Source organism: Dama dama, chromosome 12, assembly GCF_033118175.1.
Source record: "Dama dama isolate Ldn47 chromosome 12, ASM3311817v1, whole genome shotgun sequence".
Lineage (NCBI taxonomy): Eukaryota > Metazoa > Chordata > Mammalia > Artiodactyla > Cervidae > Dama > Dama dama.
The window spans coordinates 59,071,515-59,085,965 of NC_083692.1; the positions used below are offsets into that span (position 1 = coordinate 59,071,515).

The 14,451-nt window shown below is 34.6% G+C and overlaps 1 protein-coding gene across 1 annotated transcript in view; it reads left to right on the plus strand.

Annotated features, from left to right (window-relative positions):
- Positions 1–14,451, plus strand: part of SOS2 (SOS Ras/Rho guanine nucleotide exchange factor 2) — a 105,366-nt gene that overhangs the window by 27,215 nt on the left and 63,700 nt on the right. Inside the window, exons 5-7 of the mRNA XM_061157406.1 lie at positions 6,302–6,505; positions 10,250–10,393; positions 13,444–13,554. Coding sequence (XP_061013389.1) covers positions 6,302–6,505; positions 10,250–10,393; positions 13,444–13,554 — 459 coding nt within the window. The remainder of the gene's footprint in view (positions 1–6,301; positions 6,506–10,249; positions 10,394–13,443; positions 13,555–14,451) is intronic.

A 14,451-nucleotide genomic window follows, 5' to 3' on the forward strand; every position in this document is an offset into this window, starting at 1 on the left:
ACATTTGTAATTCTGTTATCTTATCAGATAACCTGGCTCCTATTTTTCTTAATATATTTATTTGTTTGATCAACCCTTCTGTATGTGACCAGTCTCCCAGCAGGCCTATCTCCCCACACTGGTGTAGACACCCTATTTTGGCATAGAAACCTTTCTCCTTCTTTGTATACTTTCTCCTAACCCTCCTCAAATTCTGACAATCCCATCTTGGTCCACTGCTGCTGGACCAACTTCCCATGCAAATACGCTCCTTACCCACTAGGGCTCCAGCACCCTGCATCAAGCTGCCCTGTTGTATGGATAGTCTCTATGCTCTGATTGATCTCTAACATCTTGTGCCCCCAACCTTCCACTCCCGTGAACACCCTCCCTACCCCTCTCAGGAACTGGCACACTGGGATGGGCCGCTGCAGCTTTTCCCTACACCCTCATGCAGGAATTCCTCCTTTATTTGCCCCATTCCTCCACTTTCTGCCCCGAACAGTGGCCTTGGACGGGACTATTGACAAGGGGAGACTTTATTTTACATCTGAGTCAGGTAACTTTTCTATGACTCTTTTTAAAAGCGAAAGTAGTTAAATTCTTAGACAATTATAAGAATTACAAGAGACCAGATCTACATGCAGACTGACAGGTGGTAGTCACACAGCGTCTGTTTGAGCGCTGGGGAGCTTATTGCTCATAAAACTGTCTGTTCCTTTTTATAGAATTCTAGTTAGGTGAAGTGTCTTCCTCATAGAGAGTTAAAATTAAATTTCCTATTAACTTTTTTCCAGAATAGCTGTTTTTTATTAGCAAGAATATACTTGATAATTCAATATGTACAATTTTAAATGTACCATGCTTTTAAAAAAATATTTTGGATGGAATTATACAAAAGAGAATTTATTAAAATTCAGTGCATTTTTAGGGTACAAACCTGTAGTAGAACTATAAATATCAGGTATGGCATGCATTAAAAAGTTTTTTACTGAAATATAATTGATTTACAATGTGTTTAATTTCTATTGTGCAGCAAAATAACTTAGTTATATATATATATATATATATATATATATATATATATATATACACTTTTTTTCATACTCCTTTATCATAGGATATTGAATATAGTTTCATATGCTATACAGGAGGACCTTATTATTTATCCATCCTATCTATAAAAAGCTAGTTTGCATCTGACTTTCCTATTTGTTTTTTTTGTTTTGTTTTGTTTTTTAACTTTGATTCACTAATTCTAATCTCTCTTCTGGACTATGTTAGATAAGATGAAACTGTTTTTCAGAATAAGTCATTCCATTATTTAAAGCATTTTTCCATGTACTAAATTTTCACCTTTTGAGACTTTGCAAACCAATCTTTTGGATTGGTTTTCAGATTTTCATTGAATTGCTCTTAGACTGTGATTTCTAAAATAAAGACAACAGTCTAGATTTGTTCTGACCACACAAAGTGCAATGAAACGCCTACTTCCTTTATTCAATACGATGTTCTTTTATAATTTTACCATTAACTTTTGGGAGCATGTTGTTCTGTTTACTTAGTGAGTTTACAGATGTCTCAACTCCCTAGGACTTTTCACTGGAGATACTAGTATGTTATATCTTTGATTTCTTATAATGTGTGCTATTGGTTTTTTTTTTTTTTCTCATCCAAGTTTGAGTTCAAATTTATCTCTCTAAAACTTAATACTGTTCTTGAGACTATGTCCAGCATATCAAGATATAAAAATCTGATTTTGTCATTGATCATTGTAGATATCCTACTAGCTTTTTGTAATATATGCCAGTCTAAGAAACTTAGTTTGTTTCAGTTTGAATTATTATTAAAAATATTAGAAAAAGTGTAATAGGTGATATTCCTCACATAATGTTATTAGAGACATACTTCTAGATTAATAAATTACCACTTTTTTTCACTATGGCCTTTTAGTCAGCTGCCATTTTACCTCTTTGTCTAATTCGGGGGTCAGCAGGCTTTATCTGTAAAGGGCTAGGTGGGTGAGTGAATATTTTAGGTTTTGTGGACTATATATATGTTCACCTTTCTTGGAACCACTCATCTTTGCTTTTGTAACAGGAAAGCAGCCATAAAATAATGAGTGTAGGCTGTGTTCTAGTAAAACTTTATTTATACAAAAGGTAGTAGGCTCATTGTGGCCTGTGGGCTATAGTTTGCCCATCCTTTTCTCCTATGATTCCAAATTTGTCACAAGAGACTGTCATATGTATAGCAAAGATCCAAATGACTTTATTTGTGGGACTAGTCATGTGAATGGAGTAATGAGGCTAGTGTGATATGGTGTAATCTTAGTAAATCTAAACTGATTTCCTATGAGCACTGTTTCAGGAACTTATAAACCATCTGTTTAGTAAACTGTTCAAATAAGTGCTTTCTAGAGGTCTGTGTAGTTTCCCAGACAAGGTCATATAATTTGACAGAGAACTTGAGAATCAAGTTTTTTTCTACACTTAAAAAAGCAGCATTTGACTAGATGATGTATTCTGGCCCATCAGAGATTGCTGAGAGTAGTTAGATGATCATAGGAAGGAATTTTAAAGCTCAACCCTTCATATATTTGTGACTATTGAGGAAAATAGTATTCAGATTGGAAAAATAGAAAATACATGCTTAAGAGGAAATTGATGTTTAAGCAAGGCAAGAGAGAGTAAGAGCACAGAGCTGTTCTGAAGATTATTTCTGTGGACCCAGATGTAATAGGAGTTGAGTTCTTCTGTATTTTTTCTTTTGTTGTAATATTACTCCATCTGTTCCAAGAACTGATTCTCCTTTACTATTCTTGTGAACGTGACCAAGAACTGCTTTTATTGTCCTAACATTTATTCTGATCCTTAACTCATTTAGCCTTTAGCCGTTCATTACAAGTCCTGTGTCTGCTCAGTCACTCAGTTGTGTCTGACTCTTTGCAGTCCCTGGGGGACTATAGCCGCCCCCCCCCCCCCGCCCCCCCCCCACACACACAGGTTCCTCTGTCCATGGGATTATCCCAGCAAGAATCCTGGAGTGGGTTGCCATTTCCTCACCCAAGATATCTTCCCCATCCAGGGATCAAACCCCTGTCTCCAATGTGGTTCCTCCATTGGCGGGTGAATTCTTCACTCCTGAGCCACCTAGGAAGGCTATTACAAGTTATTACAAGTCTTAGCAATTTGCAAACATACAATACATGTATGCTCTCTAAGCAGGTATCTTTTGTGCATTTACTGTGCATCAAATGTTGTGGATTTTAAGATGAAATTATGGCTTTTAGCCGTAGAAATGTCCATATAAGTTAGGTGCTTATATAGAAAAGAGAGAGGATGCTTATAGGACTGAAGCCAGGGAAAAGATTTTGATGGAGGAGTTCAGGAGGAGTTGGGAAAAGCTATACAAAGACAATTATATTTGAGCTAAGTGATGAAAATTACTAAGGATTTATCAGGTGAATAAATGTGAGAGTTGGGAGGAAAGAGAAGTAAGAGAAGGTGTTCTAGACAGGAGAATAGAAGGACCTGACCAGTTTTAAGAGCTGTTTGTGAGTTGGAGTTAAAAAGGATTTGGGGACTGATTTGGTGTGAAAGTTGAGAAGGGTTAAGTCTAGGGTAAGGACAAGTTTTCTAGCTACGAAGGTGAGGTAGATGATGCTTGATTAGTGATTGTGAAGTGGAGTATACATGTATGGGTCTGTCAGACAGAGAGATACCTAGCAAGTCTTTCATAACACTTGTCTAGATTTCAGAGAGTTTCTGACATAAATATTTAGGGAGTCATTATCTAGTGATTGAAAATCATCTAAGAAGGTGAGCTCACTCAGGAGAAAATATAGTAGATGTTTCAGACTGATAGCCTGCTAGTGAATAGGGGTTCTCCACCTAGTGAATAGGGGCTCCAGGTTTATTTTTTAAAATTTTGAATTATTTGCAATCTGTTTATATTTACAAATATGAAAATTCCACATAAAATCTAGATTTCAGACTCTTCTTGAAAAAAGAAAATCAAAATGCCTGACAAAATAGCTACCATTGAGAACACTTTCCTGTTTAGGTCCATGCACCTTCTAGTTTGCCACACTGCCTGTCACCTGTTATGTTTTAACATGATGTATTATCTACCTGACTCCTGTAGCATTTACATTCAGGATTTTGGGTGTCATGTGGCCAAAACAGTTCCAAAAATGGGACCCTTCACTGGGTGGCAGGGAAGGTAAGTAGTAGAGAAGGAGGCTTCACTGATAGAATGGTGTATGAGAAGCCAAGTTCTAATGAGATGGATGAAACTGGGGCCCATTATACAGAGTGAAGTAAGCCAGAAAGATAAAGAACATTACAGCATACTAACACATATATATGGAATTTAGAAAGATGGTAATGATAACCCTATATGCAAAACAGAAAAAGAGACACAGATGTACAGAACAGACTTTTGAACTGTGGGAGAAGGTGAGGGTGGGATGTTTCGAAAGAACAGCATGTATATTATCTATGGTGAAACAGATCACCAGCCCAGGTGGGATGCATGAGACAAGTGCTCGGGCCTGGTGCAGTGGGAAGAGAAGAGAAAGTTTTAAGAAGTTCTGGTTAACTGTGTTAATAACTAGAGAAAACAAAAAGATATTCAGACATTATTAGTGAGTTTCAGTAGAGTGGTGAGCTTGAGAACTAAGAAATTAGAGATACCTAGTACAGACTACTTTAAAACTATCTCTAGTGGGGAAGAGAAGACAGTTCTATGTCATACTTTCCATGTTTTTGTGTGTCTGCTTAAAATCAGATTTCATTAGCTAATTCCCTGTGTAGCCCCAGTGGTTTCTTCAGAGGTCTTAAATGGCTGAAAATGGGAAGTGATGATGTTCAGTTGCAGGAGGGCGAGTTGCATGGAGGAGGCAGTGAAGAGAAGAAGGGTTTTAGAGTATCGCAAGAGATGAGGCTGGGGAGGTGGACTGAGGTTAAATTGTAAGTGGCTTTATCTTCATGAAATTAGAATTGTGTACTGAAAGCAATGAAATCCAGTATCATGTTTATGTAGGATGTGACACAGTTTGGTTTTAGGAACATAATTTTGGAACTGGGGTTTGGAAGAAACCTGTGGCAAGGAGGTCATATTGCATAACCTTCTAAGTTTAATAGTCTGATTTGAAGATTGGAGGGTAATGGAGAGAACTGACCAGATTTAAGAAATATTTTTGAGTTAGATTGAAAAGATCAGGAAAGCAGAATTCATGTTTATTTTGCTTATTGCTATATCTTACCAACATCTGGCACAATTTCTGGTGATCAGTAGATATTTTTGAGAATGAATGAATATCTCATATTATCAGAATTTGCTCATTCTCTTTAATTGTTTTACTCTTCGAGCTTCCTTTTTGGAAGTGTGCTTTTTTTTTTTCCTCCTAAATACTAAGAAAGTAGTTTTCAGTTAGTCTTGCATATATAATTAAGTAGGTCCAATTTTTCTTTTCTTTTTAAACTATCAATATTTTTAATTCTAAAAAGTATGGTCACCTTTTTCCTGTTGATTTTAATATACAGCTAGCTCCTGCATGTTGGTTGACTCAAGTCTATAGTACCAATCTTTATTCTTTCCTGAAAGGAGAAGTTGTCACTATAGCAATTTAAGCATCTGTGGGATGCTTGATTTTAATAAATGAACTTTTTATAACAGTTGTTAGTGTAGTAAATATGCATCAGAAAAACATCATGCTATAACTATATTTTGTCTCTTGTTTCATTTTTCTCCTTTAAACTCCACTTAAGTGCACCTAAGCATTCTTATAGTAGGATAAAGAACTATTTTTAATGCCTATTATTTGCTAGTTATAATAGTATGCATTTTATGTCCTTTACTTCATTGAATTCTTTCATCAATTACATACATGTAAGGATCTGACTTTCGAAGGAATAAATAACTTGTCTGTAATCACAGGTAAATGATAGAACTGTGGTTTTTGGCTCAGATTGTTGTTCTCCAAATGTGTGCTCTTTTTGCTGTTGTATATTTTGTGTTTACATGTATGTGTATATATTTATATACACACAGACACACATGTATTTGTGTACATAATGTGTGTATATATGTGTTTCATTAGATTTATTTTCATAAATGTTTATTTTTCTATATCCAGTTTTATTTGAACATTATCTCACTTCAGCTTATCATATTTCTCTTTAGTTTTCTTTTATAAATTTGGCCTATAATACACATAGCTCTCATTTTTTAATAATATTTTAATTCCAAGTACTTTGAAATGGTTTTATAACAGTAAGGACAATAAATTTATTCATTACTGATTTATATTTCTTAGGTTTTGATGGACATGTTTGATCAGGATGACATAGGCTTGGTTTCTCTTTGTGAAGATGAACCTAGTTCTTCAGGTGAATTAAACTACTATGACCTTGTTAGAACTGAAATTGCAGAAGAAAGACAGTATCTACGGGAACTAAATATGATCATAAAAGTGTTTCGAGAAGCTTTTCTTTCTGACAGAAAGCTGTTTAAACCTTCTGTAAGTACCTTTTTGGGTTTGAAAGTCTGTCTACCCCCAAATGTCAGATAGTAGCTTAAAAATCATAAATAGTAACTTTATAAACTTAGTGAGTATGTAAAACAAAAATATGGTTTTGTATAGTACTGTGGTGTTGTTTGGCTTTATTTAAATTTTTTCAGTTTTTTATTGAAATATAATTGATACACATTCCCGAATGAGTTGTAGGTATACAGCATAGTGATTCACAAGTCTTAAAGTTTATACTCCATTTATCGTTAGTATGAATTATTGGCTGTATTCCGCATGTTGTACGATACATCCTGGTAGCCTATCTTACACATGATGGTTTTTACCTACCACTTCCCCACCCCTATAGTGCCTCTGTCCCCCACAATGGTAACCACTGGTTTGTCCTCTATATCTATGAGTCTGTTTCTTTTTTGTTGTTGTTACAGTCACTAGCTTTTTGTATTTTTTAGATTCCACATATAATTGATATTTGTCTTTCTCTGTCCAACTTAATTCACTTAGCCCTCCCAAGTCCATTCATGTTGCTGCAAATGGCAAAATTTCATCTTTTTATGGCTGCATAGTATTCCATTGTGTATATATACCACTTCTTTATCCATTCATCTGTTGAGGGACACAAGTTTTTTCCATATCTTGGTAATTGTAAATAATGCTGCTATGAACACTGGGGATGTTGTGGGAGTTTTTTTTGAAAGAAAGTTACCAACTTTAAATCAATTGATTTCTTACAGAGCTTTGCCCATATTTCTGTGACAAAATCATGCTGTGGGTTTTTTAGTACATGAATTGTTACACTAATACGTTCAGTGACAATGAGAATTAGACACAAAATTAAGGGAATTACACTGGAATAAAATTTCTTTCTACTGTGCAATATTTGAGACTTATAGTTATTCATTTGAAGATGGTGAAAGAAATTTATGGTCTAGAAAAGAAAGATATACATTTTTTCCTGTCTTTTGGTAAGTACTTTAGGCCAGTATAAAGTTTTAATAGTGAGACTTTTTAAGAATAAGAGTTTATGCAGAATGTCTCATAAACAAAGGCAGAGTGGCAGAGTTTTACTCTGCCAGGTAGGAATGCGATGAATTATGATGGGGATCCAGGAGTCTTGTCCATGTTTTTCTTACCTCTGTAGTTTTCTAAGGAATCTAGCTAGACAGATACTGTGTTTGTTTGTTTGTTTAATTTAGATTTCTTTTTCTTTCCTTCCTTTCTCACATGAGTTATTTTTCCTTGAATGTCTGTGTCTTTTCCTTTAAATTCTTGGCTTTTCTCTTATCTCCTGACTTCCTCTCTCACATAACTATTGTGTCTGTAAGTGTATGTATTCAGTCCCTGAATTGTGTCCGATTCTTTTTAACCCCATGGACTGCAGTACACCAGGCTTCTCTGTCCTTCATGATCTCGCAGAGTTTATTCAAACCCATGTCCATCCAGTTGGTGATGCCATCCAACCCTCTCATCCTCTCTCGTCCCCTTCTCCTCCTGCCCTCAATCTTTCCCAGCATCAGGGTCTTTTCCCATGAGTCGGTTCTTTGCATCAGGTGGCCAAAGTATTGGAGCTTCAGCATCAGTCCTTCCAATGAATATTCAGGGCTGATTTCTTTTAGGATTGACTGGTTTAATCTCCTTGCTGTCCAAGGGACTCTCAAGAGTCTTCTCTAGCACCACAATTCAAAAGCATCAATTTTTTGGTGCTCAGCCTTCTTTATGGTCCAACCCTCACATCTGCACATGACTACTGGAAAATTCATAGCTTTGATTATATGGACCTTTGTCAGCAAAGGGATGTCTTTTCTTTTTAATACACTGTCTAGGTTTGTCATAACTTTCTTGCCAAGGAGCAAGTGTCTTTTAATTTGATGGCTAGAGTCACTGTCCACGGTGATTTTGGAGCCCTAGAAAATAAAGTCTGTCACTGTTTCTATTTTTTCCCCATCTATTTGCCGTGAAGTGTTGGGACTGGATGCTATGATCTTTGTTTTTTGAATGTTGAATTTTAAGCCAGCTTTTTCACTCTCCCCTCGTACCTTCATCAAGAGACTAGTTCCTCTTCACTTTCTGCTGTTAGGGTGGGGTCATCTGCATATCTGAGGTTATTAATGAAAGTGTAAGGTGTTTTAATTGGCTTTCATCCTTTTTTTTTAAAAAAAATGCATGTTTAGTTTAACATTTGGTAATAATTTCTACTGGACATACTGCCTTAAGTAGTTAACATTTTTATGTTTTTCAAAGTACTGTCCTATTTTGTGTGACCCTTAAAAATTCTCTGAGATAGATAGGACAGGAATTATCATCTCGACTTTACTGGTGAAGAAATAGACACAAAATAGTTATGACATGATAAGTTACTTACGGAGGTTGAACTTGATTCTTTTATACCACAATTGGGTTTTGTCTAAAGTGTATGAAGAATTAAAAACTTAACAATGCTGTTAGCTAATAACAATTGCTGGTAACTGTTATCCTTTTTACCTTTTATTCATCCCATCAGTTTTCATTCCTCAAGAATTAATTTTTATGATTCTTTTTTCACTGAATTTGTGCTGACTTGACAGAAAATTTTCATTAAATACTAAAGGGTCAAGAAAAAGAGGGAATCCCTTTATCTCTATATTATATTTTTTCAACATAGATGAGACTGTAAACTTCTGAAATAAAGACCATCTAAGATCAGAGCATAGAACTCTGTAAATATTTGATAAAAGAATGAATGACTGTTAATCTTAATTTACTCCTTTGGGGTCTACCCCTACCCCTATGTCTTCAGAAAACTCACATTTGTAGAAGGCCTAATATATACCAGCAGCATTTTGTAGAAATCATCCCATTTCATTCTCTTAAAAACCTTATGAGGTAGGTATTAATATACCAGCTGTGTGACCCTGGACAAATTACATAATTGCTCTGTGCCTCTGTTTTCTCATTCGTAAAATGAAGATGATGATAGTATCTAATCTGTTATAAACTTACATGTCAGGTACTTATAGTAGTGCCTGGAACATGGTAAGTGACCAAGAAATGTTAGCTGTTATTATTGTCCTAATCCAGGGTCAGTCACCTAGCAAGTAGTAGGACAAGGATCCAAGCTCGAATCTGTTATGTTCCTTAATCCATGTTTCCGTTACCAGATGCAGAATGAATAATAGTTGGCTATAACCTGGATAATCAGTCATGTGGTCTTCTTGTTTCCAGAGTATTTAACATGTTTTAACCCAGATAAAATTCACAGTGAAGAGCTTGACTGAAATCTTTAATTCCTCCTCAAATTTAAGAGACAGGTCACATATTGTGGAACTACTTTGTGTCTCAGTTAGGAGTCAGATCTTCATTTTGATCCCAGCTTTTGTCATTAACCAACTCTGAGACTTTGATCAAGACTTTTAGCACCTACCCAATTTAAAAATACTCAAATGCCAGAAGTCTTTATTTAAAAAGTTGCTTAGAATCATCCACCATGTGAGATTTACAGCACATTTACTGGAAAATATAGATTCTATACAGTTTTGGTCAATAATTCTAAATCTAATCCAAGAGGTTTATTTCCCTTCCTTATTCGTGATTGACTTTTGCTGTGATTTGGAATATATTTTATGTCTTGAAATATACTGGTATGCGATTGGATGAAAATATACCCTTAGCACTTATATTACTTATATTTAATAATTCTTTAATGAAATTTTCAACCTGACACGTCTTAACCTTCCTTGTCTTTTTTTTTTTTTTTAGGATATTGAAAAGATTTTCAGTAACATTTTAGATATACATGAATTGACCGTGAAACTTTTAGGTTTAATTGAAGACACAGTTGAAATGACTGATGAAAGTAGCCCTCATCCCTTAGCTGGCAGCTGTTTTGAAGATCTGGCAGAGGTAAATTTACAAAACTGTTTTCCCATTACAGTTATAAGTGCTGTATTTCTTTGTGAAAATTAGAAGACATTGCTGGCTGCTATAAAAAATGCTTAAGATTTAACCAGTAGCAAACTAAAATTACATTGTCTTTATCGTGGCACTTTATGGTGTATTTATGCTAATATTTATATCAAAAGCTGATAGACTAGTAATGTTTAAGACCTTGCTTTTTTGATGGCAAGTGCACTTAAGGTGGAAAGAAAAGAAATTTTATTGATCATTGCCTTTATTGACCATAGAAATTTTATTGACCAAGCTAAAAGTTTAACTTTTCTGGATTTTAGTCTTAATTTCCAAAAATGAAAAAGGAAATTTATTTATTTTTTTCTCAAAGTGAAAATCATATTTTTGTACTTCAAATGATTATAAAAGTAACATAACTCATTGTAAAAATGTTCAGAAAAATGTAGGTAAGTATAAGACAAAAATCACTGTTTTGCAAAACCTAGAGATTAATTGTCTTTATGAGATTTATTTATCCTTGTGAATGTTTGTCTACATGTTTAAACAAACCTATGTGTAGTTACAAAAATAGGATCTTATTATTTTACAACCTGCTTTTTTCCACTCAATATCATGAACATTTTCCATGTTAACAAATATACTTCATAACTTTTAAAGTCTGAAAGTACCATGTACTGTGGAGATACTATTTTAATTATTATTACTAAACATATGGGTTGTCTTAGTTCTTTTTGTCATTATAAACAACACTATAACAAACATTTATATAATGCGTTTATAATCCATTAATTATTTTAAGATGCAGTCCTAGAAGTAGAATTATGGTACATTTTTAGAACTTTGAAGCGTTTTTCCAAATTTACTTCCAGATAAGTTCCAGTATATGCAGGCCCTCTTTTTTTCCCCACATCTTCAGATCTGGTTGTTATCCCATTAAATTTTGCTAGTCTAGTGAGAGAATAACAGTATTTCATTATTCTTTAATGATGTTGAACACCTTTTCATATTCATTGGTTTTATTTCTTTTGGAAAACAGATGTTAAAAGTTCTTTCTTTAGTTATCATGTAAATTTCCTAATTTTATAATCTCTTTTTAATTTTTCTGTAAATATGCATCACTTTTATTACATCCATTTTGTAGACAATGGAACTGACAGTATAGAAATACTCAGTTAGTGATGCCTAACCAAGATATTTAGGCTTGCTCTTGTTAGAAAGCTTGTTTTTAATATTGTGCTATCTTAGAGTATTACTTTGTAATCTGGTTGCTTATACTCTTAAAGATATCATGAATCAGAAACATGTATTCAAAAATGTATTTTCTAATTTTTATTTTATGATAAAACATAATTTGCCATTTTAGCAATTTTAAGTGTACAGTTTAAGGGATAAATGAAACTCATAGTAATATACTATCAGTATAACTATCCATTTCTGAAACCTTTTAATCACCCTGAATAGAAACTCTGTACTCATTAAGTAATAATTCCTTATTCTCTCCCACACAAACGCTGGTAACCCCTAAACTATTTCTGTCTCTATGAACTTGCTGATTCTAGATATTTGATAAAGGTAGAATTATTACAATATTCTCCTTTTCACTTAGCATAATGTTTTCAAGGTTCATCCATGTAATAGCATGTTATCAGAATTCCTTCTCTGTGACTGAATAATGTTCCACTCTGTGTATATACCACATTTTGTCTATCTATTTATTTGTTGATAGACCCTTGTGCTTTTTCCACCTTTTGGCTATTGTGAATAATGCTACATTAAACATTGGCATATGAGTATCTGAGTCACTTTTTTTTGGTTCTTTTGGGTATATACCTAGGAGTAGAATTGCTGGGTCATATCGTAGTTCTTTGTTTAGCTTTTTGAGGAACTGTCAAAACTTTTCCACAGGGGCTATACCATTTTGCATTCCAAGTGTCAGTGGACAAAGGTTCCAGTGTCTCAGCATCCTTGACAACACTTGTTATTTTCTGGAAAACATACTGTATTTTTAACATATGAAAATGAAACAAGTCTTAGTTCTAACTAAACTTTGCAGATATTGATTATTATAAAATAATAGAAATTTTAAAAAATATAAACATGGACAAAATATGGGCAGTTTCTGTTTTGTTATTTTACTGTATGTTAGTCTTTGGTTTCTTTTTCTAATTTTGAAAAAGTGTGGTATAAAACAGCGGAAGTATCACTTCTTGCTTCCTTTGAAAATATCCTCAGTGTAAACTGCTTTTAGTCTCAATTCAGTTCAGAGTTGTGTCTGACTCTTTGCGACCCCACGGACTGCAGCATGCTAGGCAGGCTTCCCTGTCCTTCACCAACTCCCGGAGCTTGCTCAAACTCATGTCCATAGAGTCGGTGATGCCATTCAACCATCTAGACTTTTAGCCCAGGTAAACCTAACTGACGGAGAAGGCAATGGCAACCCACTCCAGTACTCTTGCCTTGAAAATCCCATGGATGGAGGAGCCGAGCCTGGTAGGCTGCAGTCCATGGGGTCGTAGGAGTCGGACACGACTGAGCAACTTCACTTTCACTTTTCACTTTCATGCATTGGAGAAGGACATGGCACCCCACTCCAGTGTTCTTGCCTGGAGAATCCCAGGGACAGGGGAGCCTGGTGGGCTTCTGTCTGTGGGGTTGCACAGAGTCGAACACTACTGAAGCGACTTAGCAGCAGCAGCAAACCTAACTGAAATTTAAAATCCCAGCCTTATTTTACTAATAATAGTTTTTGTTTATCTGGGATAAAAGTGCGTATGCATTTAATAGTTTGATACTTGTGATCACAAGTCAGTGACCTATTTTAAGACTAGTAGCTTCTTGTCATCTATTGCTTAAAGTCATTACTTAACATTTTAAAAAAATTTCCAAGTTATAGTCATAGTTATTATTTGTCCCCAGAATAAAAAAATGTTCTGAAACCTAATGGAGGGCTGAACTAAAAGTTTGCCATTAAATAATCTGTGCCATGATAGTAGAAAAGATTTTCTTTTAAACCTAACATGTTTTTGTTTTTTTAAAAAAAATAGGAGCAAGCATTTGATCCTTATGAAACATTATCCCAGGATATTCTTTCACCAAAGTTTAATGAACATTTCAGTAAGTTGATGGCCAGACCTGCAGTGGCTCTACACTTTCAGGTAAACTTAAATTGAATGCTGGTTTTTTTTTAATAAAGAAACTAAAGGAATATTTTACCAGTCCTTCAAAATCTGTTAATTGTAAACCTATTGTAAGTTGTCTTTTGTTTTCTGTCTTGAGTTCTTTCGATTTGTCCTTAATGTGGAAATCTTTTATAGAATACCATCACAAATACTGTGTGACTAGAAAAATCTGGTACACTCTAGATCTGAGATGTAGAGATGATGATGGAGAGCTATTTCAGGATCTGTTTCCCTACCAGAGATAGAACTGAAATAATAAAGAGTGGAGAATATCCTCATGTATACTCATAGAGTATTTTCCTTTTAGGGCTGTCATTTAAAGGAGATAGGTATATTAATGGAGATTATGCAAGTTAATTGGTTCTGTAATGCAGTTAGGTACAATGAGAGTAAGTGGAGAGAGACAAAATTACATTTTACTCTCTCAACATTTAATGAAGGTTAGATTGGCATCGATGATCCTTGACTATTTACTGCTATAGAAGCTTCCTGCATTTAGACAGGCTCTTCTCCCTTAGCATATGAATATGGTCAAATGTTTATTGTCCTAAAACAAGTGAATAAATGAACAAATCTTTGTCACTCTTACCCCTTTTGTTTTTTTCCATTTGTTGCCAGTTATTTTACATTACTTTTTATCATTCTCTATCAGACTGCTACCCTCTGTGCTCTAACCAGGATATAACACTAAAACCTGCCCTGGACAATGAACTTAACTGCCAAATCTTGTGGTTATTTTGATTTCCTGTTTATGTCTATAGTATTTATGAATATCCCTCTTGCTCTTTTTGAATTCTGTGATCCTCCTTTACGTAATTCTCATCTTCTCTGGTTTCTCCAGTTTCCTTAGTTGCAGGTGTTACCCAACTTACA